The sequence below is a fragment of the Poecilia latipinna genome, unplaced genomic scaffold, assembly GCF_001443285.1.
Source record: "Poecilia latipinna isolate Pla-1442-1.1 unplaced genomic scaffold, P_latipinna-1.0 Scaffold2295, whole genome shotgun sequence".
In the NCBI taxonomy this organism is placed as follows: Eukaryota; Metazoa; Chordata; class Actinopteri; order Cyprinodontiformes; family Poeciliidae; genus Poecilia; species Poecilia latipinna.
The window spans coordinates 128,581-152,606 of record NW_015114911.1 but is presented as its reverse complement, the minus strand read 5'-3'; the positions used below and the strand labels follow the sequence as shown (position 1 = coordinate 152,606).

At 37.9% G+C, this 24,026-nt stretch overlaps 1 protein-coding gene across 1 annotated transcript; it reads left to right on the top strand.

Annotated features, from left to right (window-relative positions):
• The first annotated feature begins 540 nt into the window (after positions 1 to 540).
• LOC106937203 (calretinin-like) lies at positions 541 to 22,843 on the top strand. Its single transcript, XM_015018602.1, has 11 exons — positions 541 to 788; positions 4,625 to 4,701; positions 4,785 to 4,874; positions 7,944 to 8,024; positions 11,122 to 11,178; positions 13,922 to 13,999; positions 16,124 to 16,179; positions 16,326 to 16,365; positions 16,625 to 16,678; positions 20,946 to 21,014; positions 22,698 to 22,843. Exons 1-11 carry the CDS (start codon positions 695 to 697, stop codon positions 22,812 to 22,814), a joined length of 813 nt encoding a protein of 270 aa, XP_014874088.1. The 5' UTR covers positions 541 to 694; the 3' UTR covers positions 22,815 to 22,843.
• The last annotated feature ends 1,183 nt before the right edge of the window (positions 22,844 to 24,026 follow it).

The window sequence follows — 24,026 nt, the reverse complement described above, 5'->3', positions numbered from 1 at the left end:
TCCCCCCCCCCCCCACCAAACCCCCCATTAAAAAAAAAACCCCCCCCCCCCCCTCCCCTTTTTTTTTTTTTTTTTTTTTTTTTTTTCATAATTTACATTTGTTATGTGGGCTAATCACCGTTGGCTGGGGGCTGTGTGGGAAATGTGATTAGTGTGTGAAGCTCTAATTAAGTCTGAGAAGACTCTCACACACACTGGAGAGGAGCTGCACGCTTGCACACACCTTCAACGAGAACGCGGGGAACATAGAGGTCTCGTGCGCGCGCGCGCGCACCAGATCAAAAAACACCGCGTCCACAGGGGAGCTGCTGCAAAAGGAAAACTGATGCAACAAGAGAACAGTTGATCCATCTGCGTCTTCAGCACACATCATCCTGTCCACTGCAGTCCTATCGCAAAACTGCGCGCAACTTGGCAGCACACACACGTGCGCACTGAGAGAGGCGCTGACTCAGACGGATGGATGCTGCCAGTGCGCCCCCAGCGGCCGTGCGGCGCCGCTGCAGCTCCTGCGCCCCCGTTAAAAAGCGGCGGGGCGGCGAGCAGGGGCCACAGTGTGGAGTTTGTTTCAGCCGGAGACACCGAAAAAAAGTTAGCAGCGGATTTTCTCCCCCCTCTCCGTCACTTTTTCATCACTGGTGTCCGACCTGCAGCAGCATCCCACAGGAGCGTCATCTTCATCACCTTCATCATCATGGCAAATAAAGCACAACAGCCTCCTCACCTGCACCTGGCCGAGGTCACCGCGTCCCAGTTCCTTGATATTTGGAAACATTTCGATGTGGACGGTAGGGTTACTTTTTTTTTTTCTACGGGAAGTTTTATAAAAGGCAAAATCTTAAAAAAAATATGTTTATCATATGAATTGTTTATTATAAACAACAAATGATAAACTGTCTTCTATTGTGCTGTATTATAATTAGGATGGGATTGCGACGAAGTAATAGGACCTGAATATGTGATTAGATTAGACTGGATTGACTTAAAGTTAACTGGATTGTATTTATCTACTTGTGATTTTGACCGTTTGCAAATTGCTTGGCGCGTTGAAGTGACATTTGTCTCAATTTGGCCCGTTAAATAAACTGAATTGAACTGAATTGGACAACTGCACCCAATTTCAGGTTTAGAGGTGACAAGTCAGCCAAAAGATCTTTAAATCAAGAGATTTGTAAATTTTACCGAAAGTCATTTTTGACGCGGGGAAATTAAAATTAAGTTTATTAAAGACTTATTAAAAGTACTCTCAGCGGGGTCTTTTTAGGGGGAAAGTATAAATTTTTTTTTTAAAGATATTTACTTTTTTGTAAGAAGTGGCGCAAAATGATATATTTTACCAATCTAAAAAGTTCACATCTGATCTTAGAACAGTCTGTTGTAATGCATTTCTTTATTACGACAACATTTTTAATCATGTCGTGTGACATAACTGTGAAAATAGTTGAAAAATGTGGTGATTTCGAGATTAAACCCCTATTAAAATGTTTTTGTGCCTTTGGCTCTGATTTGCGCAGCCTGTGCGCATTTCGGCGAAGTCCTGCTGGTACATGAAGTACTCCCCGATGTTGGTGTTTTTCATTTCATCATAAGCTGTACTTTGGCTTTACGCTTCCAATTATAGATGTTTTTCTTTGTGCTTTACACGTTTGCACTTTAATAAGTTTATTATTATTATTATTATTATTATTATTATTATTATTATTATTATTATTATTATTATTAGTCTTTGGTGTGCAAGTTGTTGGTTCTGTTTCCTTGAAGCTGGGTTCCATTCCCAGACTTCTTGCATGGAGATTGCGTCCTTTTTTCATTTTGGGGGGAATTCCAATTTACCATAGACCCAAAACATACATACATGGTGAATTAGGCACTCTCGCTGCATAATTGTGCCTCTCTGTGTTTGAATGGTGAATTCTCCTCTTGCCTACTGACAGCTGGAAATGGGCAACAACCATTCCCAACGCTGCAAAATGACACTGTTATGAAAATGGTTGAATAAATCTATAAGTGCAATTTGTCAGGCGCTTTGTTATTTCATGCAAGAAAAGATTTTCATAAGTTTTTGCATTCACCACAATGGAGGATAATCCATCACGGTGACCACACATGCACACGCAGATCCTTTTACATTTACAAATTTGACTAATTCCTTGTTAGATCTGTCTGCTTTGTCTTATGCCACTCTGCATATGTCACCACAATGTGCATGAATCCATAAATAGTTTCCTTTGTCTTCCTATAAATTTGTCAACCACATTATAGTGACAATGTGATGATGCTTAAACTTACTCATAGTCAGGAGTGTAGATGCATTAATTAACTTTCTTTAAACTGATTAATAGAAGGTTTTCTGTATATTTAAAACACACAAGATAACTGTACTGCTAATTTGATTAAGATGAAGGCAGGACGGACAAAACTTCTTTTTCACACATATGCTGTGAAAAATGAATAATCACCACTAAACAGACTGATCTGAGTCAGATTCCTGTCTACTCCCCGATGCTCCAAAAAACACACCTGCAGACAAAGTAAGGGTGCTGCACCTATTTGTTTTACACACTTGTGCTCTAGGGAATCTGCTGTCTGTGCACTCATTTTTGATGCCTGCATACAAGCGGAAATGTTTTCCGCTGGGAAATCAAGCTGGGATGAGAAGCTGGGTGTGGTGGAGGCGCTCAGCAGCTGAGCTTCACCCCAATTTCTCCATATGAGAGCAGAGAAAGTTATTGGTTTTACTCCGTGGGGCCAGTTGGATTGGGCAGATACCAGTCCCTTCCAGGTGCCTTGACTTCTTCGTTGCTGTTTTACATAATTTTGTTTTGCAACGAGCCGCTTTGCAAAACAAAAGTGAGGAGTGAGCATCCGCAGATTTGGCTGCGGGTGTCTGATTTCTGCTCTCATTACTTGGAAGTGTTGCCTGGCTCCGCCAATAGAAAGGAGGACTAATTTGTTTGTTCACACTGAGTAAACATCTCCAAGTTGCAGATAAAAATACACAGGAGGCGAAGCGTTCAGAGACGATCGAGGCACATATCCCCTCGTTGGCACTCGGCTCAAATCTCAGCTGGATTGCATTGCTTTTGCAGCTCCTGTGTACTGCGCCCCTCTCATCTTTCTCTGCTGCTATCCATCAGGCCTTTTCACTTCAGCTCCTTCAAAGCAGGAAAAAAAAAAAGATTTAAACAACTGCTGTTCACTTAGCTAATTTTAGAGCATTAAGCCGTCAATTATTTTTCAGTGGCCTGTAAACGGAAACCGAGAAAGCAAAGTCTAGCTCCTGAATTTACCCAAGACAAAACATTTGAATGGATGGAGCGTTTCCTCTGCTTTGAAAGGCAAATGCAGGTTGTATTTGCTTTTAATAATCACTTAGTGTGCACACCTGCCCTCTTGGTAGGTTGAATTGTGTTGCAGCGTATGTTTTAGCATCAAAACTAGAAATAAAACCTCATTTTCAGAGTCTCTGGAGGCCCTGGTGACACAGCATCCTGTGGATCTTTTTTTTTTTTTTTTTGCAACCAATAGGGATTTATCCAGAATGACTAAAATATGGGATATGAAGTGAGTTGGCATACTCTAACATCACATACCGATATCTTATTCAGTTGCAGTAAGTTGCATGTGAACCAATCACAGCACAAAAAAACTTTAAAGGTTATTATTTTTGTCACTGTATTCATCAAGTCAATGGCAGGTTCCCGCAGTATAAGCCTCCAAAAAAAACTGGCTTGTTTGATTGTCTTCACATCCCTCTGTTTAATTACCAAGCAGGACATTTCGTTCTAAAACGCTAAAGAAAAGCTCAGCGGCAGCACATCACTGTCCCACCTATCGGAAAAACAACCAAAGATTTTATTCATGAGTTTTGATAACATCACAGGCACACACACACACACACACGTACACACACATTGATATACACAGAACAAAGGAAGCCAAGATGTTGGCTGGATGAAGAAAGGAAAAGTCAAATGTAAAAACAGCAGAGAAAGACGGCGAGCTGGAGCGAGAGGAAGTGGATGGCATAATCATCTTTGTTGGAGCTTAATGAGGCAGCTCTGCCTTCCAGGGTTTTATTGAAGCAGCTAGTCACATCGTTTGGAGCCATCTGTCCAGCCATTCAGCCTCGCCTCCTGATAGAATATTGGCACAGGTTTCCATAATACCTTGGTGAAGCAAATCAGACCGATTTGTCCCTAGAATGGATTCTGTCAGAGAATCAGACCACTGGGAATGAGAATGAAACAAGATAAGGGAGAGAGAAGATTAACTTTACAGCCCTGTGCGATAAGATCCAAGAAATATGATTTAATTCAATTTAGGATAATGACCAAGAGGCTAAAAATAGTCATTTTTACCAACTTGGTTGACTGTAGGTGGATGTAATTTAGCTTTAAATAATAAAATAGCTGATGAATTAGTCCATTATTTCTGGAGTTGCACAAATTCATATCCACAGAGGAGGTTATGCATCTTAATTTTCCAAACTTTCTATTAAAAGCCGACTCACCTCATCTGCATGAAGCATTTTCTGACACAAAGCCCCGTGAAAACAGAGAGCTGGAGGGGCGATCAGGTTGATGTCACATGTTGCTCATAAGACCCGTGTGTTTCTCTTCAGGAAATGGATACATCGAGGGGAAGGAGCTGGAGAACTTCTTCAGGGAGCTGGAGACGGCTCGGAGAGGAGCAGGAGTGGTGAGTTCAAGGAGAACTAGATCAGCAAAGATCTGCACCAGTCACAAAAGTTTTACTAGCATAACTGAACTAAATGTTTCCAGGACCCAACAAACCCCACATTCAGAGAAAGGATGAAGGAGTTCATGCAGAAGTTCGACAAGAACAAAGATGGGCGCATCGAGATGTCAGAGGTATCAGTACCGAGAGCCAAATGAGAAAAGTTTAAGCTTGCCGTAAACCGAAGAGACACCTCTAACCAACCTGAAGCGTTTAGTTCAGATATGGCTGCAGCTTTCATCTGTTTTCATTTTTTTGTCACACTTACCTGTTTCAACATGTTTAATATTAGGCAAAGACAACTTAAGTAAATAATTAGAAAATGCTGTTTTCAATTTTTGATTTGATCTAAATCATGAATTAGTTGCAATTAACCACATTGCTTTGGTTAATCTGTAGAGTCAAGAAACAGAGTCTGTCTGACAACATGGAGTAAGCAAAAACACTTATACACTAGAGAAATTCGAGAACAGATGAGAAATAAAGTCTTTAAGTCTTTAAGGTAAATCAGTCTGAGTTGATACTCAAGGCAACATCAGTCCCTCTCCATTCATTTCCTATGGAACGTGCACAAAGAGTTAACAATCTCTTGCCCTCTTCCATTCACGTAATTCAGGCATATGAAATTTGTGTAGGTCTTGTAGACATAAACCTGCACATGTGGGCTTGCAAAGCTCCACAAGAGAGATGAAAAATGTTCAACCTTTGTCGCTGTCGCATGGCACTCCAACCTATCAGCAAGGGTTTCACTGACTGGCCAATGAGATGAAGGTAGGTTACACACTGCAGTCAAATACTGCAGGCTAAGAAAGAGACCAAACAACTGCATTTATAGGAAAGTTATAAGCTGCTACCTAATTAGAAAACCAAATATCCATCTCACATTTCACTAAAACCATCCTGATGACGACTGAATACTTTTCAAAAAATATTCTGTGGACTGACAGGAACAAAGTAGAACTTTTTGGAAGATGTATCCTGTTACATCTTGTGTCAAATTGATACAGCCTTTCAGAAAAAAGAACATCGTAGTGAAAGTCAAACATGGTGGCGGTGTGATGGCCTGGCCAATGCTTTGTCAATATGGACAACTTTCTGTAATTGATGGAACCTCTACCAAAAAAAAAAAATCCTGATGGAGAATGCCCAGCTATTGGTTTGTGAACTTAAACTCAAACTTGCTTGGGTTATGCAGAAGGATAGTGACAAAAAAATAAATAAATAAATAAATCATTACCCTAAAGGTTTTGGAGGGGACAAATCAAAGTCGGCAGTGTGACCTTGAACAGACTATTCATGCTCGCAAACTTTCCAGTGTGGCTAAAGTAAACAAATTATGCAAAGAATTGTAGGCCACAATTTCTCCACACTGATACAAAACTCATCGACGGTTACCACGAGTGCATAACAACTGGCACGACCAGTTATTAAATTTAAAGATTTTACTTTCCATACTGTGAGGGTTCTTCACAGACCTTCACAGTAACTTCAAAACAAAGAAATTAATTCATTGCATTTAACAAAAATATAAAGAACTGACAGATAAAGTTAACTAAATGTGTGCACTGCAAATAGTTAACTAAAGAGTCATGGCTAATGAAAATAATTTTTAAAAATACAAAATCTAAACTATTCACTAATCAATATGTAAACTAATGTTAAGGATGAACAGAAAACAATTACCATTCAGATCCCTGTGTGACTGTAGGGTCAGCTGTCACACACACACCTATGTTAGATGGTTTGGATAGATTTTTTTTCTTCATCATTTGAAAACTGCTTATTTTGCTGCCTCAGATTCTCTGTGCCTGATATTTTGATAACCTGAAACTCTTAAGTGTGACGAAAAAAAAAACAACAAAAAAGAAAAACTGAAGAAATTTGTAAGGAGGCAAAACAATGCTGACGACTATCGTTCTAACTTACAGTGATGTCCATTTTACAACATGTGATGGGAAAAAAAACACTGTGGCTCAATATTCAGTTGGAACTGAGGATCCGTTTTACACAGAGCGTGTGCTCCTTCTATAAATTAGATTACTGCAGTGCATATTTGAATGTAATGCTGAGCTTTAACTTTAGCAGCAGTTAGAAAAACAAGCGTGTGTGTTTGACATCCACAGAATCACGACAAAAAAAGAAAAAGGGAAAAAATTCAGAGCGCCTTTTGAGCATCATCATAAATGAGCTTCAACTACATCCATCGTCCGTCAGTGGGGAAAAAAAAAGCTGCTGGATGTTGATCACTGATTACATCAAACATTATGGCCAAAGGGTTAATAAACATCAAACATCAATGTTTATAAAAGTGAAAATGAGGTACTGGCTTTTTTGGGAGAATATCTATATGGGCACAATTACTGGGCAGTTATTATTGTGCATAATTATTACTCAGCTAAACAACAACAAAAAAAAAACACACATTTTCTCATCACATTTAATTTGCATCTTATTTTCTGAACATGTTTCTTTCGATTACTCGTAAGGAAACATTTAATGATTCTCTTATCTTACCTCGTTACCTTAGGCCACACCCTCTCTCCTTGCACAGAGATGATTAAATCCGCTAAGCATTTATTTCATCCATCTTGAAGTTAGAAAATATGCCTGAAAATGATGATATGGGCAAAATCCTCAAGTGCCTAATTATTGTGCACACAGTGTGGTTGCCTTGCATCCAGTTTTGCATAAAAATGGAATTTTCACAAGACAAACAGACGACATCTTCAATAATCAGAAGGCGAAAGATGTTATACTATGTGATGATTGTGGGAAACTATTTTTTTTTAAAAAGAGAGAGAACCCATTATTTGGGTCTTAAAAGGCTTGTTGGTGTGTTTTCCTCCGGTACAAGCAGGAGCTTCACCTTGCAGTCAGTGAATTCAGATTGAGATTCAAAGAGAAAGAGATTCTGAAATATCAATAAGCCGACTCCCGTCAGGAAAATTAATTGAACGTTCAATACACCGGATAAAGATCCACAGTAAAGTGTTTTCCTGAATATGCTGAAGGGGGATTTCAATAAATATTCCCATCGAAGACATGGCCCAGCTTCTGAGGTTATGCTTTTTTATTATTTATTCCTTAGTTGCCCATTTGAGGCTCTGCAGACAAAAAGCTCCCCCCTCTCTCTCTCTCTCTCTCTTGAACTGCACCATCTTGTGCTCACCACTGCCATTTTCCTGTCATCTTTTTCTCTCCAGCTGGCCCAGATTCTTCCCACTGAAGAGAACTTCTTGCTCTGCTTCAGACAGTTTGTCAGCTCCAGTACTGAGTTCATGGCGGTAAGAGGGTCTTTTGAGTTTTCTACCTGGACATGATGATCTTTTTTTTTAACACAAAAAGCACCTGCCCCTAATGGTCAGTTCTTGTCAGTTCTTAAGGATTTTTTTTTTTTTTTTTTTTGGACAGAACCCTCTTGCTCTATTAAAATGATCATTAATAAGAGCCAACGTACTTCAAGCAATCAACACCGTAGGCTGAACTCAGTGAGCTGTAGACAGACGGCATGTTCTCGCCATCCAGCAGCTAATGTCATAAAATAATTCCCTTCAGATAGTTGATGGTGTTCCAATTAGCAGCATAAAGTGGAGGACTTTGAATTTAAAAGACACAGACTGTCACCTTCAATTGCACATGACTGCACATGTCTTAAAGTTGTGTGTTTTTTTTTTTTTCTTTAATGATCTAAATTGTGCTCAGAGTCAGGTGAGCGCAGACACATCACAAAGAGGGACTCGGGGAAAAAATGGCAGAGCCACAAAAGAGGCATACATATGAGGAACAATAATGTCTTGTTTCTCAAATTGTGGCATGTGTAGTACTTGTAATTGTATACATTATAGTACCAGCTACATTAAATCTGTTACTCACACGGAACTACATGGTAAACATGGTTCTTCAACATTTTATTGCATTTTAAAGCTATTGTCCAGGATTTGTGTTTAAAAGTAGAGCTGATGAGTCTGGAGAATCCTAAACTCCCATCACCATAGTGTCCTGTAGGAATAATCAGCAGAATATACGTAGCGTTTTAAAAAATAAATTAAAAAAATACGCTACGGCAGGAAATTTGTGGACAGAGTAAGGTTGGTTACAGTATTCAGTGAGAGAGTACAAAACCATAAACAACCTCTTCATTTTACTGCTGAGCAACAGTAAACAGTTACACTTGGCCATTAAACTGGAGAGTATGATTAAATGTCACCCCTTCACAATGTGGATGTTTGTGTTGATACGCTGCCATGATATGAACCAGCAAGATTTGGAGGACTTGGGCCTTAAAGAAGGAGTCCTGGTCTGACTTTAAGTAATTCAAAGAAGTTCTTGGCCAATTAGCATTGAATGTCACTTCCTTGCAGGATGAGGAGACCTTCTAACAATACGGATCCTTATTAGGAGAAGAAGGATGAGCCACCTCGCCGTTCTAATAAGTCAACCACTGGAGTCGGCCTCATTCTGCAAGGAAGTGCTTTTTATGAAAGAGGTCAGCAGAGAGGAAGCTGTGAATGACAGCAATGATGTTGGCTTTAAAGGAGTTCTGTCCCACATTCACACCTATTTGCCAACTCGGCTCTGCGTCTGCCTCCTCTGTGGCTTGACATCGTCTTCCCATGTCACAGTGGTCCTTATGCAAAAGCTGCCTAAAGCTCAGTGCACACTGTTACACTGTGCAAGACAGCTATTATGGCTGTGCCACTACATGATGGAAAATACCAGACTATTCACCTGTTGTTGTAGGAAAATTGCGCAAAGTGTCAAGCGGTTACTAAACAGCAAAATACAACCGTTAATGTTTATTATTTGTGTCAGATGTTTAAAAGAGAGCGAGAATGAGGATAAAAGTGAGATAGTGACCAAAAAGACATTTGAAGTGTTGAAGCTCTGGCCGGATGTTTCTCAGACAATTTAAGAACTGAGTTGAATCTCTTTCTGTTAGGAAAAAAAAATAAAAAATCAACCAATTGTACAGAAATGACAACGAGCCAATCACAAGAACACATAAAAGTGCCTGTACTAAAACTTTCAAAGCTGTAGTTCTTTAGCTCAGTGGGTTAAGATGGCAAGCTTGAAGTCAGGAGGCTCCCATGTCAATCCTGGGAGGTTTTGTGGTGTGTCTGCCAAAAAAAAAAAAAAAGAACATCTTAAAACTCAGTTTAGACATTGAAATCTTTCACTTTCAGACCAGATACATCCCAATTTTAGCCTCGATTTCTCCGTTTTTGTAGAATTTATACATGCCAAGCATAAAATTCTCATTGCTGATGTTGCTCTAAATCACCTGTCTTTGTCAGCTATACAGAAAAATAAGTCCTGTAAAATATTTCTATTAGTCAGACGGTGGAGTTACTGTTCATACTCAAAGCCTATAAAAGGAAAGTTTCATTTCTTAGACACTACTTTATATAAAAATGTCCCCCAGTTTGAGTGCTGCTCTAAATTTTTCAATAAGAAACCACCAGTGGAGCAACAGAAAGGGCTTCCAAGAAACTAACACAGAATATTTAATTTTCCGGATGCACGTCGTGAGAACACAGTTGGATAAAATGGCAGATTTTATGTTCGACCCGTTTGCATTGAAAGAGCCGAGGCAATTAGAAACCAATTACATGTGTGGGTCCTCGCCTGTCGTGTCACACCAAGAGGAAATATTCAAGTAAAGGGAGGAAAATGAAGGAGAGGGAAGGTATGGAGGAGAACGATATAAAAGGGCAAGTGAGAGGGAAAGCTGGGAAAAAAAAAAAAAAAAAAAAAAAAAAAGGGGGCCCGCAAATGAAACGCTGATGAAAAGTTGAGGGGTTAGAGTTTTTGGAGAGGGGGATTAATCAGTCTTTGTTGAAGGAAGAGGGGAGGGCAGGAGGGGGCGTAAAGGTTTTTAAAGGGTTAGAATGAGGAAGCAGAAACTTCTATTTTCAGAGTCATATATAATGGATAACGCCACTGTAACTCCTCTCTGCAGAGCTCAGAGGAGGAGCAGAGAAGGAGGAGGAGGAGGAGGAGAAGCCATCCATCTTTGATAAGGAGCCCTTCTTTGGACAGGGACAGCTGCTAGATTAAAACATTCATTAAAATGACTTTCTCTTTCCTCTCTTTCATGTTGCCCCATGCCCTGCATGTGGGCGATAGGGATTGTATTGGAAATAGTGTGATTACAGTAATGGCTCAGGCTTTTCAAATCGTCCCCTCTGCAACGATTTATGCTCTTCTGCACTGGAGAAAAGTGAAACCCTTGGTGCACAAGTGGGGTGGGGGGGGCGGGGGTCGATCAGAGAGAATTTATTCAAACAGAGGAGATGCAGAACACTGTGGAGATGAATTTCTCCGCATCAATGCTGGGAAAAAAATCCTTTCAACTAAAACATTTGTTTGATTTTCTCTCAGGCGTGGAGGCGATATGATACAGATCGCAGCGGCTACATTGAAGCGAATGAGCTGAAGGTAAATGGATATGCTCATCAACACATTAAAATCATTGAGAACAACCTCAGAGTAGTTCAGTGTGTTTGTTCATATTCCTCCATTGTCATACTTATGCTTTGTTTTTGTTTTTATTCCTTCCCTCCTTCACTCACTGTTACTTCCACATGACCAAACATTAACAGGACCCTAAGCTGTAATCATTTAGAGGGATTTCTCCTCATATTGCTTTTGTTGTTCTTAATTCCTGCTTCAAATGTACTCATCAGACCACAATGTGTGAATGTATCCACGTATGCTTATGTTGCACTCCGCTTCTGCATGTTAATGCATGTTGTTCGCACAAATAAACACAAACTAACGAATGTGTCAGAAAACAGTCTGTAACATTTTTCTGTGTCAGTATCATTTTTTTTTTTCATTTTGATTGAAATAACGTTACATTTAGGTAAATTATAATTGCCTTGTTAACCAAAAACAAACAAGAGCATATGATTACAAAATATATATGAAATTTGATTATGATTTTTTTTTTTTTTTTTTAAATTAAGAGCAGTCAAAGCAAGCTCTCAGGGGATTATTTTATTCCTCTGAACCCAGGTGTCCCATAGAGACAGTTCTGCTCACTCATGGGACAAAAATGCTCTTCCACAAATATACAACTCCACTAACACTCATCACTCTGCGCTGAACCTGGTCCCACATGCATGACTTTTGAGAATAATTATATCACAATGGATCAGACAAATTATTAGATGAGTTAGTTGAAAATGCCATTTAAAAGAATGGTGTAAACTCTGGAGGACCAGTCCTCCTCTAATTAGGAAGAAATACAGAAATAAATAAAAGCACAAGTAGTAGCACATTAGCCTAGCTGCTAATTGCTTTTTGGTGCTTGGATCAACTCAAGTGTTTCAAAAGGGCAAAGTGACAACCTTGTTGTAACTGAGAAGATGTAATTCTGATGTAATTGACTTTTAAATTTAATTTGTGTGCAGGCTTCTCGAACTAGCACTGGTGAAAAAGTGACAAAAATCATATGTGGAAGGAGTTTAAATAACACCAAACACAGCTAGGTTTACACTCCATTTTTTTTGTCACAATTTCATAGATTACATTTTCTAGTTTACGTTAATTATTCCCGGATCTGCTCCATTGAGTCAACGTGCCTATTGCATCACTAGATGTCACTGCATGGAACAAATTGCACCTTTAAAAGAAATTGAATTGCACAAACATATTTCAGTTACATTATTTTTGGCTTTATTATTCCTTTTTATGTTTAACTTAATGCGTCTCACGACTCAACTTATGTGGGGAAACTTGACTGTGTGGGTGTGAGATGCAAGATCTTGGAGCATCATGAAAACAACGTAGAATAGCTTCTTCCTAGATCTGCGACGTTCCGAAGCATCTCAACACATACCCAGTATCTGGGTGATGCATTGAGACTGAAAACATTCTCACTTCATCCTAACTCATTCCCATGTTGAGAACATGGCGAAGGAGGACTCGCCTAATCAAATCACATTTTCCACATCTCAATAGATCAGTGCCTGCGGTATTTCACCTTTGATCTATTAAGCATCCATTATCTTTGTAAAGAGGAGTCCATACACTGTAACCCTGCCCTAATATCTCCCTCCATGAAATTGTCAATAGTCTGTTCTTGCTCGTAGTCGTACAGCAGCCTACATTTACTGTCTTGTGAGAAGGAATCGCTCTCCTCACCTTTCAAACATACACAGAGATAATTGTCATCGAATGCGCTCAGCAACTTAAAGTTTCTGATCTGCTTTCTTGAATGTGTTCATTTCATCGACAGTACCTGTAATCTGCTTACAGCCTAGCCAACAGAAATGCCTGCTTGACCTAACTTTGGTTTTAAATTTAATCTACTGAATGGGACACAGGCTGAATATTTTAACTCCATTTTTTTTTTTTTTTTTTTAAATCCCACTAATTCTTTTTAATATTCATTTGTAGCAATGTAAGCCTACGCTATGAGTCGAGCAAAAAACAGTTAACCGGTTTACACATGAGACTTCAGCAGCTGATCCAGAGGAAATTCCCCAGAGCTTCCCCCCGTCCCCCCATCGGGTGTCGATTTAGACGCAAAAGGTGTTGCAGATTACGCACATGTTATTTACTTCAACACCTCTTTTACAACGTTGGCTGAAATGTTACAAAAGGGAACGCTATTCACTGGGGAGCTGTGCCTTATTGGGGTCGACGACTGACATGTGCAGATGCTGCTTGGGTTGTTTCCAGTGTCGCATTTCTTCCAGCTGACCAGGTGCAGATGAGTTACTCAGGTGTGGCTTTTTGAAAACTGTGGAAAATTGCAGATGAGATGCCAGGCGCCAGACATGCGTCTCACCGCATAATTGAGAGCAGGCATGGAAAATATTGAATCAAGTTATACAATAAGGTTCAGTGTGACGCTTTGTGGCTTAAAAGGCTGCAATACTGTGTTTGCAAATACTTTTTAAACCAAAAAAAAAAAGAAAATACCATTTCACTATTTTTTTGTCATTTTTTAGTGGCTGTGTCTTCATTCCTTCTTTTGCTTTAAGTTTTATTCAATAAATTATGTTATGATGTATATTTAGATGGCACTTTTACATTTCAAAAACTATGTGAATTAAAATTCAGGGTAAACAAAACATTTTTTTTTTTTTAATCTTAATATCTTGCCAATGTGATGATAACCAGACGGATCATCTTTGGTTTTGTTTTTCTCCTGATCTGCATCCATTTATAGGGCTTTCTGTCAGACCTGCTGGAAAAGGCAAACAGACACTATGATGAACAGAAGCTGCAGGAGTACACACAGACCATAGTAAGACTTTCTTTGTCTCATGTGTAAATACACATACTGCACTACTCTTCAATTTACAGTGGAGCTGCATGACTTTTTTTTTTTTTAGCTCTATAGCACAAAGGTTTCAAGTTTTACCCTAAGTGAAAATTCTTTCAAAAAATAAATTGACTTTCTAGAGGAGTTTTCTCAAACGACTGTACACAGTCAGCCTTCAATTTATTTTACATATTGAGTTTTTCTCTTTTTTTGTTGTTTTATTTTGTGATAGACCAACACAAAGTTGTGTATCATTATTAGGTGGAAGGAAAAGAAAACTTGGTTTTCAAAATTGTTTTACAACAACAACAAAAATGTGCTGTGCATTTCTAGCTGTTCATTTAAATCCAGCACAAACCCAACACAACCAAATGCTTTCAAACACCTACTTAGTAAACAGAGTGCAGCTGTGCGTAATTTAATCTCAGCATAATTCAGGAGTTTTGTAAAAAGGCTTTAGGGGTTTGTTAGTGATCTTTAGTGGACAACAGCACCATGAAGAGGAAGGGACACATTACACACACCAGGATTAAGATGGTTGAGTTGCTGAAAGCAGGATCCAGTTCTAAACAGTTTCCCAAACTTTAAAAGTCCACCAGAACATGTTTTAATCTGTCAAAAAAAAGACATGATTGTCCTGCTAAGCTGCTAAACTTGCAGGGGGCCTCAGTGCAAAACTTTGTGCATGGACGGAAACTCGCTCAGCACATCATCTCGAAGACCCATGATTGAGGCATCATGCTTTTTTTTTTTTTTTTTTTTGCAGGACAAGGAAACTAGTTAGAGTTGATGGGATGATGGGAGGCAAGAGAATATTAGAAGAAGACTGATAAGAGGCTGGAAAAGACGTGGGGTTGAGGTTGAGGTTTGACTTCTAGCTGAACAGAGACCCTAAACATAAAGCCAGAGCTGTAGTGGAAGGGTTCATAGATGTACTTCAGGAAACCTAAATAAGGTAGAGCTATTTTACAAAGATCCACGATTAAATGTCCGGTCTCTAGTTGCATAGAGGAGATACAGACAGCCTGAAGACTATAAACTGCAGCAGGAAAAGAGGAGGATTTGTAGAAATGCACCTTTTTGTAAAAGAAAAAATATATATTGAAAACCATATATCCTTGTTCTTCAACTTCACAATTATGAGCTACTTTGTCCTTGTCTGTCACAAAAGTGAGCATAACATCACAAAATGAGAAATAATTCAAGGAGCGTTCCTACTGTCCATCTGCTCTGCTGGACGTCAGAGCTTTGCTGTTTTGGTGACAGCAGTGATGTGCAGCAGAGTGGTGGTGACCCATTATTCTCTGCAGGTTGTCTTCAGCCCAGATGCGGTAACATCTGCTCCTCAAAAACCCCGAAGCTAATCTGACTTTTACAAGCAATCTCCTCAATGCTCGGATAAGCCCATTGTTCCTCTACAGTTGCTGCAAAAGATTAAATCAACTGAGGATGTGTCTATTAATGTTTCACAACTTTGGTGCCACTGTCCTATACATGTTGCTGGCGCCACTTTCACTGTAAAGGCATACTATAGAAAAGTGGAGTTCCTTTGAAAGGAAAGACTGAAGAATGTTAATTAACATCTTAACAAAAGGAGAAAAATACTTATCTAGCTGAACATTGTCAGCAAAACTTAGGAGCGCTACTGTCGACTGATACAAAAAGAAAAAGGTGCTTCATTTATCAACCGGGCTACATCATATATAAAACCCCATTTCATCTAAAATGTTCATAAGGCCAAAATGTCACAATTCAAAACAATTAGTTTTGTATCAATTTACAGACAGAGTACAAATGCAGCTAACCGAATAACTAATTTGGTTAACATTTGGAAATGTATTAAAATGTCATCTTTTGGCTTGGACTTTTGCACTTTACAGAAGATCCCTAAATATACAATGTTCTGGAGTTGTTGGTCAAATGTAAATGAATAAAAAAAAAAAAACAAGCCAAGAAGGCATAGGCTATTAGTGTTTTAAAGCTGTAACAGCAAATGTTTGCTCAATTTTACAATGACGTCAAAGCTTGTACCTTCGCTGGTTCTGCTTTAGATTTGATCCACAATTTATATGTTTTAGTGCTTTTCGTTTCTGTATTGTTCTGCAGCTCAGGATGTTTGATCTGAATGGAGATGGAAAGCTGGGTCTCTCAGAGATGGCAAGGTAATACGCAGTTTTTACTTAATTCTCTTCACAATATTAAAAGTTAAAACACATTTCCTCCCGACGTTCATTCTCCGCCGTCTGATTTAAATAATTAAGCGACCACTACGTCCGCTAATTAAATCCTTTCTCCCCCGCCCCCACAGGCTCCTCCCTGTCCAGGAGAATTTCCTTCTTAAATTCCAGGTATGGAAAGAAAAACCACCAGCACAGTGGTTGCCTCAAAACTCTGTTTCAATAACAAACACCAATTTAAGAAATGTATAACTGAGCAGCCTTTGCATGAATTATTTATTTACACAATTACAGTTTTTCATCTATATTAAGTTATCTTTAATTATTTATTTTTACATATTAGTAAGTTATACATGCTCATGCTTTTATTTCAGCACAGTGTTTATATATATATATATATTTTTTTTTGCGTTCTGTGTTTTATTTACAGGGTGTGAAACTGACCTCTGAGCAGTTCAATTCCATCTTCAATTACTATGATAAGGTAGGTGGCATTTGTTTTCACTTTCCATTAATCAGTTTTATCAGCCATGATGCTATTTCTGTCATAGCTAACCTACATTTTCCTGATGTCTGTCTTTATTTACCTTCACATATAATGACTCCACCGATCTCTGTGAGCTTTAGCCTGTCAGCTAGGGAAGTTAGAGTCTAGCGATCTATCCAAATATATTAATGCTATGCAAAATGTGACTCTGTGGCACTTGAGATATGGCAGGCTAACAAATATTGGTAACAAACCACTCATTTGTGGTTTCAGCATTAAACATGCTGATATCATGACAACGGCAACTCAGTATGTTGATTAAATAAATAAGGAATATGCCTCTGTTAATTTAATTCATATTTAGCCTGGTGATCAAGAAGCGCTCCTCAGCACTGTTCTCTTTTTAAGTGACGATGCTTCTGAAATTCCCAGGTTTTATAATCCGAAGCTAGAGTCATAAAAATATCCCAAGACTCTAAACGTAAGTTCCTGAAGTCTGCAGGAACCCTGCCAGATGCTCTGGTTGATTACATTCTGCATTTTCCCAGAGAAAATTCAGTGTACAGTGAGGCTGAGTCATATATAGGAGGGTGTTATCTGCGACTGAAGCCTCCTGAGCTTTGGACACAGAGGTGACTGAATGAAAGTATGCAATTTATTTAAGTTGTGTGGGAATAAATGCTTGTACTTTGTGTAAAAGCTGAGCTGTCCCTGCATGGACATGTTGAACATTCTCTGTCAAATGTGTGTATGAATATTGTTTGTTTTGAGGCAGTTTTTTGTTAAATTAATGGATATGCAAATTTCTTGTTTAAGGTCTTTTCGTCCACCTAGGGAAATGAGTTAGGGCAGGTGCACCTGTCCCTGTGTAAACAGCTCACGGTTGTTCAGCTGCGGTTTTACTTATTTTCCAAAACAGAGGTAAATCTGTTGGGAAGGACAGCAGCGAGGGATATGATGCAAGGCAGAGGGGAGTGGAGCTTTACAATACAGCTGCTAAATCATTTTTATTGTTTACGGTTCGCTATCAGCTTTGTGAAGCCAGGGATGTGCTATTGTAGATTGTAGAAAGACTGAGTCAGGTTTTGGGGGAAATAAAGATTTCAATTTAATGTGACACGGCATTGGTTTTTGACTTGGCTCAAGTCTTAGTCGTTGTGGGTGTTTTCCATATTCCTTATAGGCGTTATAAAAAACTGGGATCTGAGGTATATTCCACTCCTACCTGTGCTGGATCAGCTGCATTGATTTCACTAAGTCATGAAATATTTAATGGTTCCTTTTGGAAACAAAGAATTTTTTTTATTTTTATTTATTTTATTTTTTTTTTGCTGTGTTGAGGAAATCTACAAAATACACCAGTTGTCTGAGAATTTATTTTATATAAGGCTGCAAGCACACTGTTTGTTCTTGTTAAAGTTGGCGCATATAAAAATATCTAAATATCACAAAGTAGAGTGTATTTTGGGGACAAAAAAAAAAATCTAAATAAAATAGATGTTGCTTCCTAGCCTCATCTTGTTTGTTCACAACAGAGAACGGCTGTCAAGCCTCCATTCCTGCAGAATTTAAACATTTCTTGCAGTATTATTATAGTAGGAATATACAGTCATTTTTCCATGACTGTTTTATGGCAATGTCTGTTATTTATTTTTAATAAATGTTTTCTGTACACAGTGAGGGGGAAGCCATAACCCCCTGTTTAGCTGTTCCATCTCTCATTGCTTGGTGTATATACTTAAAAGTTATGGAGTACATACTTAAAATTACTGGACGCATTTCCTCTCGTGATAAATATAAATGCTGGCTGCTGCAGTCGCTGGTGCTGAGTCTGTGGACTGTCAGCTGGACTCTGACGTGTCTCAGGGTACCCACATCCCTTCAAAATCCAAGATTGCCCACAGCTTAGACAGACACTCGGATATTTAATGTGACTGTGTTTCTCGTAACGCCGCAGAGTGCCAGGTCCTTTTATCCTTAAAGTGGGGAATAAATAGAATTCAAATTTTATTCCCCAAATCTGGTACACTTCAAACTGGCTGTGTCATCATCAAAGAGCATCTCTTTTTAAAGGACTGGCAGGATTCACTGCTCTGAAGTCATCTTGAGACTGAGCCCAGTTGAACAGATCGCGGCTCGACGTTGTTTGCCAACGGCAGACTTCCAGTAACACAGACTTATCTCCTGGAACGAAACCCTATAAACACCACCGTGAGACATAACTCATTAATTAGCAAACATGCTCAATATTGGCTTTACAGCTAACCCTCTTCACGTTATTGTGAATGGAAAGGCTGGTACATTCATGATTTCGCCATAAAATCCTGAATGTGGCTGAGCAAGAAAGTCTGGAAAAACAAACCAGTCAGAGCAAAAGCATGCAGGGAACAAAATATTTTGGGTCTCTCTTTGCCAAAATCATCAAGTTGAAAGCATTTACAGACCTTTTTTTTTTTTTTTTTTTTTTTTTAAATCCTGAGCTTTATTATTTTGTCTGTTCAGGAAATAAACCAAACACGCTAGAGTTTATCAAAACACACCAAAAGTAGTCTGAGTTCTGCAATTTATTGTAGATCTGAAAAAATAAAATGTTAAGTATACAGTTTACTGATTTTTTTTTTGATTTTTTTATCATTTGTTGTTTTAGTCAAAGTTTGCTTCTGAGAAAAGTTTCCTGTTTATTACAAAATTAAGATGAATGCAAAGTACTGGTCAATTAACAGGAAAATAATTTATGTTGAACTAAACATTTTTTAGTAGATTCTATTTATCTATGAAAAAAGTTGTAAAAATAATTGTGCAGCCTCATCAGTTGCCTGTAGCTCTCCAGTTATTTGATTGCTCTCAAAGTATTTCTTCAAATTTAGGCAGTTGTTTTTATAATTTCTCATAAAATTTAAAAAGTAAAAAAATAAATAAAAATGTCTAAATATTTGCATAAATCTTTAAAACCTATTGAATGCATAGGTACCAATTTAATCACAATATGTTCTAAATATTAATTAATATTTCAGTAAATGTTTAGGCACTTTGCATTTCGTTATAGAAATAATTTTCATCCCACTCTGGCTCACTGTGTAAATCCCATCTGATTGATTAATATGCACAGCAGTTACACAGCAGACCAATCACAATGTCTTTAATAGTGGTAGCCCAGGACCATCAAGCAAATAAATTAAACTAATTAAGAACTAAACATTTTAAATTCTCAAAATAATCATAATTTTTTGTCCATTTTCTTGCATGTTAAATATCTGCAATTTAAGCACTGATTTATTGAAATGTAGCGCTTTTAGGCTCGAACTTGACAGCAGATGTTACAAATTAGACAATGATTTGACAAACAAAATGTTGAGGCTTAAAAAAAAGACTGGTCTAAAGACCTAAAATAAGAAACTACTAGATCTTCATCCAGTTACCATAAGTCTAGTTTTCAGCTAATATATCTTTGGTCATCTCTTCGGAGGGTCTAAAATCCTGATTTCCATGTGTGAAACTGATCTATCTCTGGATCTGTAACAGATTAAGCTAAAGAAGCAGGTACATATGTGACAAACTGCTGACAACAAGGCCAAAAGATCCTAAAGGCCTAATGATCAGGACTTCAATGTGATATTTTGGAAATATTTTCTTGAATTTGCTGGTTTCTGTTGGGGGGAAAAAAAACATAGCTCATAAAAAACAAGAACATATTTTGATGTGACAAGGAGGAAAAACTCACAAGACCTGACAAGAACAAACTCACATTTATGGTTTAGTTCGACCTTCATCTGCAATGATCATTGTAATGAGTTCACAGACAGGAAGCTTACAAAGAATTTAGATTTTATAGTGCTTTATTTGTCCTTTTTAATTGGTCATGCTACTTAGCTCGGTCTGGAACGTTTTGTAGGTTGGTACGTATGAGGATGTAAGTTTTCAGTGAAAAACATTGTGGGCTAGAAAAAGAAGTAGCAGCATTTCCTTCAGTCCTTTTGATGTTGCGGTTCTTTGGTGGACAATAAACTTTTATTGCTTAAAAAAAATAATAATTAGTCTCCTTCTCTTGCCAATGAGTGAGTGAAGATAGGTACCTCTACATCCACCCTGCCAGCCTAAACGGGATTAAGCTAGTGTAAGAAAATAAAAGGACAAATTAAAAAAAAAAAAAAGCAAGAATGAGCATGCACGTTGTCACATTGTCTGTTTTGTCTTTGAAAACCTTTTCTGAACGTCTTGAGTTGAAAATACCTATAATGTGTTGTTTACTTTGATTCCTTGCCAGGACGGGAATGGCTACATTGATGAGCAAGAGTTGGAAGCTCTCCTACGAGACCTGTACCAGACCAAGAAGGTAAGAGACGGATATGGATGTCTTGCATTCTGTTAAGTGATTTAGGTCCATCAGTCCACACCGTGTCTGTGCACAGCTCAGCTGGCCATGAAAGTTCAAACATTAGCTTAGTCTTCAGGGCCGTAATAACATTTCTCCGCCATCATTTTTCTTCCTGATATGCTTAAAACTATGCTAAGCACATTAAGCCTGTATAACTGAACATGCTGCATGTGATTCATATGTTTGAGTGCTCTGATCTCAGCGCTCCAGAAGCTCAGATCAAAAGCTTTACTGGTACCAGCAAGACATCCAACCTCATTAACTGTTTATCGTCGGAGTCCAGGATTTGTTGAGAAGAGCCAAAAAATAAAAAAAATAAAAATAAAAAAATTATTAAAAAAATTCAATATTTAGAATTTCTCAGAAAACTAGAACAAGTACTTTCAATTGAAGTTCGATCAACATTACAAGAAAGTGATGAACAATACATTCACCGTGCAGAGCTGCAAGTCTGATACATGGTTAGATTTGTAGATTTTCTCTCTGGGTACTCTGACCTAAAAAGTGTAAACTAACTAAACTACAGTAATGCTAGTACTTGTAACGAGTTACTTATTGAGACCTCAGAGAACATGCGGAACTCACTCGAGGGACAATATATATCATTTATTGTCTACAATGAACCTGAGTTGACTTAAACAAATTTCTACCTGAAAGATGCGCAGTTAATCAGATTTCATTTCATTTCAAGCATCAACACTAAGGGCTAAAACCTGATGAAACGCTTAGACCTAGAGGCTTCAGTTTTTTTTACGTTTTCAAGCAGGCATTTTCACAGATACACAAATATAGTGTAAAATGGAGACAATCTGGTGAGTTTGGACATTTTATTAACTCCCAAACAGCTGTGTAGATTTCATCATTGTTAAAAACAATTACGTTTGTGATGGGCTAATGTTGAGATTATTGCCATGTACTGGCATAACATGGGACATATTGTGGGTAACAGCATTTCTGATGGTTTTTGTGTGGATGCAGATGTAAAAAAAAACCATCTGCACATCTAAATTAGTTAAAAATTTAGATGTTTTATTTTGACATTTTTCACACGTTTATGTATAAAATGCTGGTGTTCACAGATTGCTATTAGTTTCTTGTATTTTTAGTAAAATACTTTGAAATGCACTCAGTTTGTATGTTGTTCTAGAATGTTGGAGACTATTTAATATTTTCTTTTTCTTTTCGGAAAAGTTGCAAAAATAAACCTGGTATTTAGCAAAAATAACAAGGGGAAAAAAACTCCTTTGAATCCAGAAAGCAGGAGAAAGGAAAAATGATTGTCTAAAAATTAAGTTTTTAATTAAGTTTTTAAAATTAAGTTTTAGGTTTTTCTCAGGATCAAAAAGTTATAGCTCAGAGCTCACAGCCTTACTGTGCCCAGTCTTTTTATATTTATATATATATATATATATATATATATATATATATATATATATATATATATATATATATATATATATATATATATATATATATATATATAAAAGTATGATTTTTTTTGCATTTTTTGCAGCTTGGACCAGATTTTTTTCTTGTTGTCTTTTACTTTATGTGATGTTAATGCTGCAAAGCAACAGTAACAATATGAACTCAAACCAAAATCCTTCACATATCCCTGATTTCTTCCTTTTCTGTCCTCAGGATGTGGATGTGAATAATCTGATGGGCTACAAGGAGAGCATCATGAGCCTGTCCGACGGTGGGAAGCTCTACCGCGGAGAGCTGGAAATCGTCCTCTGCAGAGAGCCAATTGTGTGACTTCTTCCTTCTCTTCATTTGCATATCTTTGTTTTCTCTCTGCCTGCCTTGTCTTCTCTTTCTCTCTTTCTCTCTCTCACCCATTTCCAGCTGAGTGGCAACATATGGTGCATGTGCCAGACACGTTCCTTCCCCATTCATTCCCCCCAAATATTCCCATTCTGAAAAAGACGGAATGATACGTGCACTGTCAGCACAAGATAGCTCTTCTTCTTTAAAGTCATAATTTGTGAATAATGACCTCTCAGTGCTAACCATCTACCTGTTTACTGTGAGCTTGTCCTAATTTACCGCCTCTGACCTCATCCCTGTCCATGCTCTGCCTGAGATGCAAAAATTCGACTCCACAGAATAAACAAACTCCCAGTCCTTGACCCGACTTCATTATCCAGCTCATTCGCTCTGTCAGCTCTGCAGTGTATAGGCAAACATGCAGACAGATGTGGCTGATTGATTGCATTTAAATTCTGAATATTTTCCTTCTCCTGAAACCATTAGAACCCGTGTGTACCGTTTCCCATGATATGATTTTAATTTTCAATGTTTGTTTTTGGCTGATGCTGTCAACAGAAGATATTAATAAAGTATCTTAAGATAAAACTGTCTGATTGTATTTCTGTGAAGTATCTGCACCTGTTTAATTTGTATAGTTTTGGTTTAATCGAAGCACAGAAATTTTGACATTTTTAAAATGCAGGCGGGATACAGATAAAGACTTGTAAAAGCACTTAAAATAAATATTTTATTGATATATGGATCATTTTTTTTGCATTAGAGTGCATAACGTCAGAAACTTTTTGATTTATCAACATATACATACATTTCTGATCAAATCTAGTAATTGAAAATAGGATGTCACTGGGTTTTTGTTCCCATAGCTTAGTGAACCAAACCAACAGAGAAAAGGTTGACAAAAATCTTTCTTCAATGGTCAGCTCAAAACCAAATGCTAAAGAAAACTTGTGAAGTGTGCAAAATAAAAAAGACACCATAAAAGGGAATCAAGGATGATTTAGAGCCAGTATCAATTCAGGGATTAACAGGTATTAAATATGCCAATAAAAATAAATAAATAAAATTTGATACAATGAAAACACACTTTGGGAGCATCGTGTCAAGTAACACCATTAACACATATCGGAGGTGTTGCACTGAAGTGTACAGATCACTATGTCTGTGAATTTTAGTCAGCTGCAGTTATAATAAAGTTAT

Excerpts from the sequence above, each read along its gene's own strand:
- LOC106937203 (XM_015018602.1), top strand. The coding sequence starts at position 695 with ATGGCAAATAAAGCACAACAGCCTCCTCACCTGCACCTGGCCGAGGTC. Across the intron at positions 16,679-20,945 it reads TCTTCAATTACTATGATAAG|GACGGGAATGGCTACATTGA; the intron begins GTAGGTGGCATT and ends ATTCCTTGCCAG. Across the intron at positions 21,015-22,697 it reads ACCTGTACCAGACCAAGAAG|GATGTGGATGTGAATAATCT; the intron begins GTAAGAGACGGA and ends TTCTGTCCTCAG.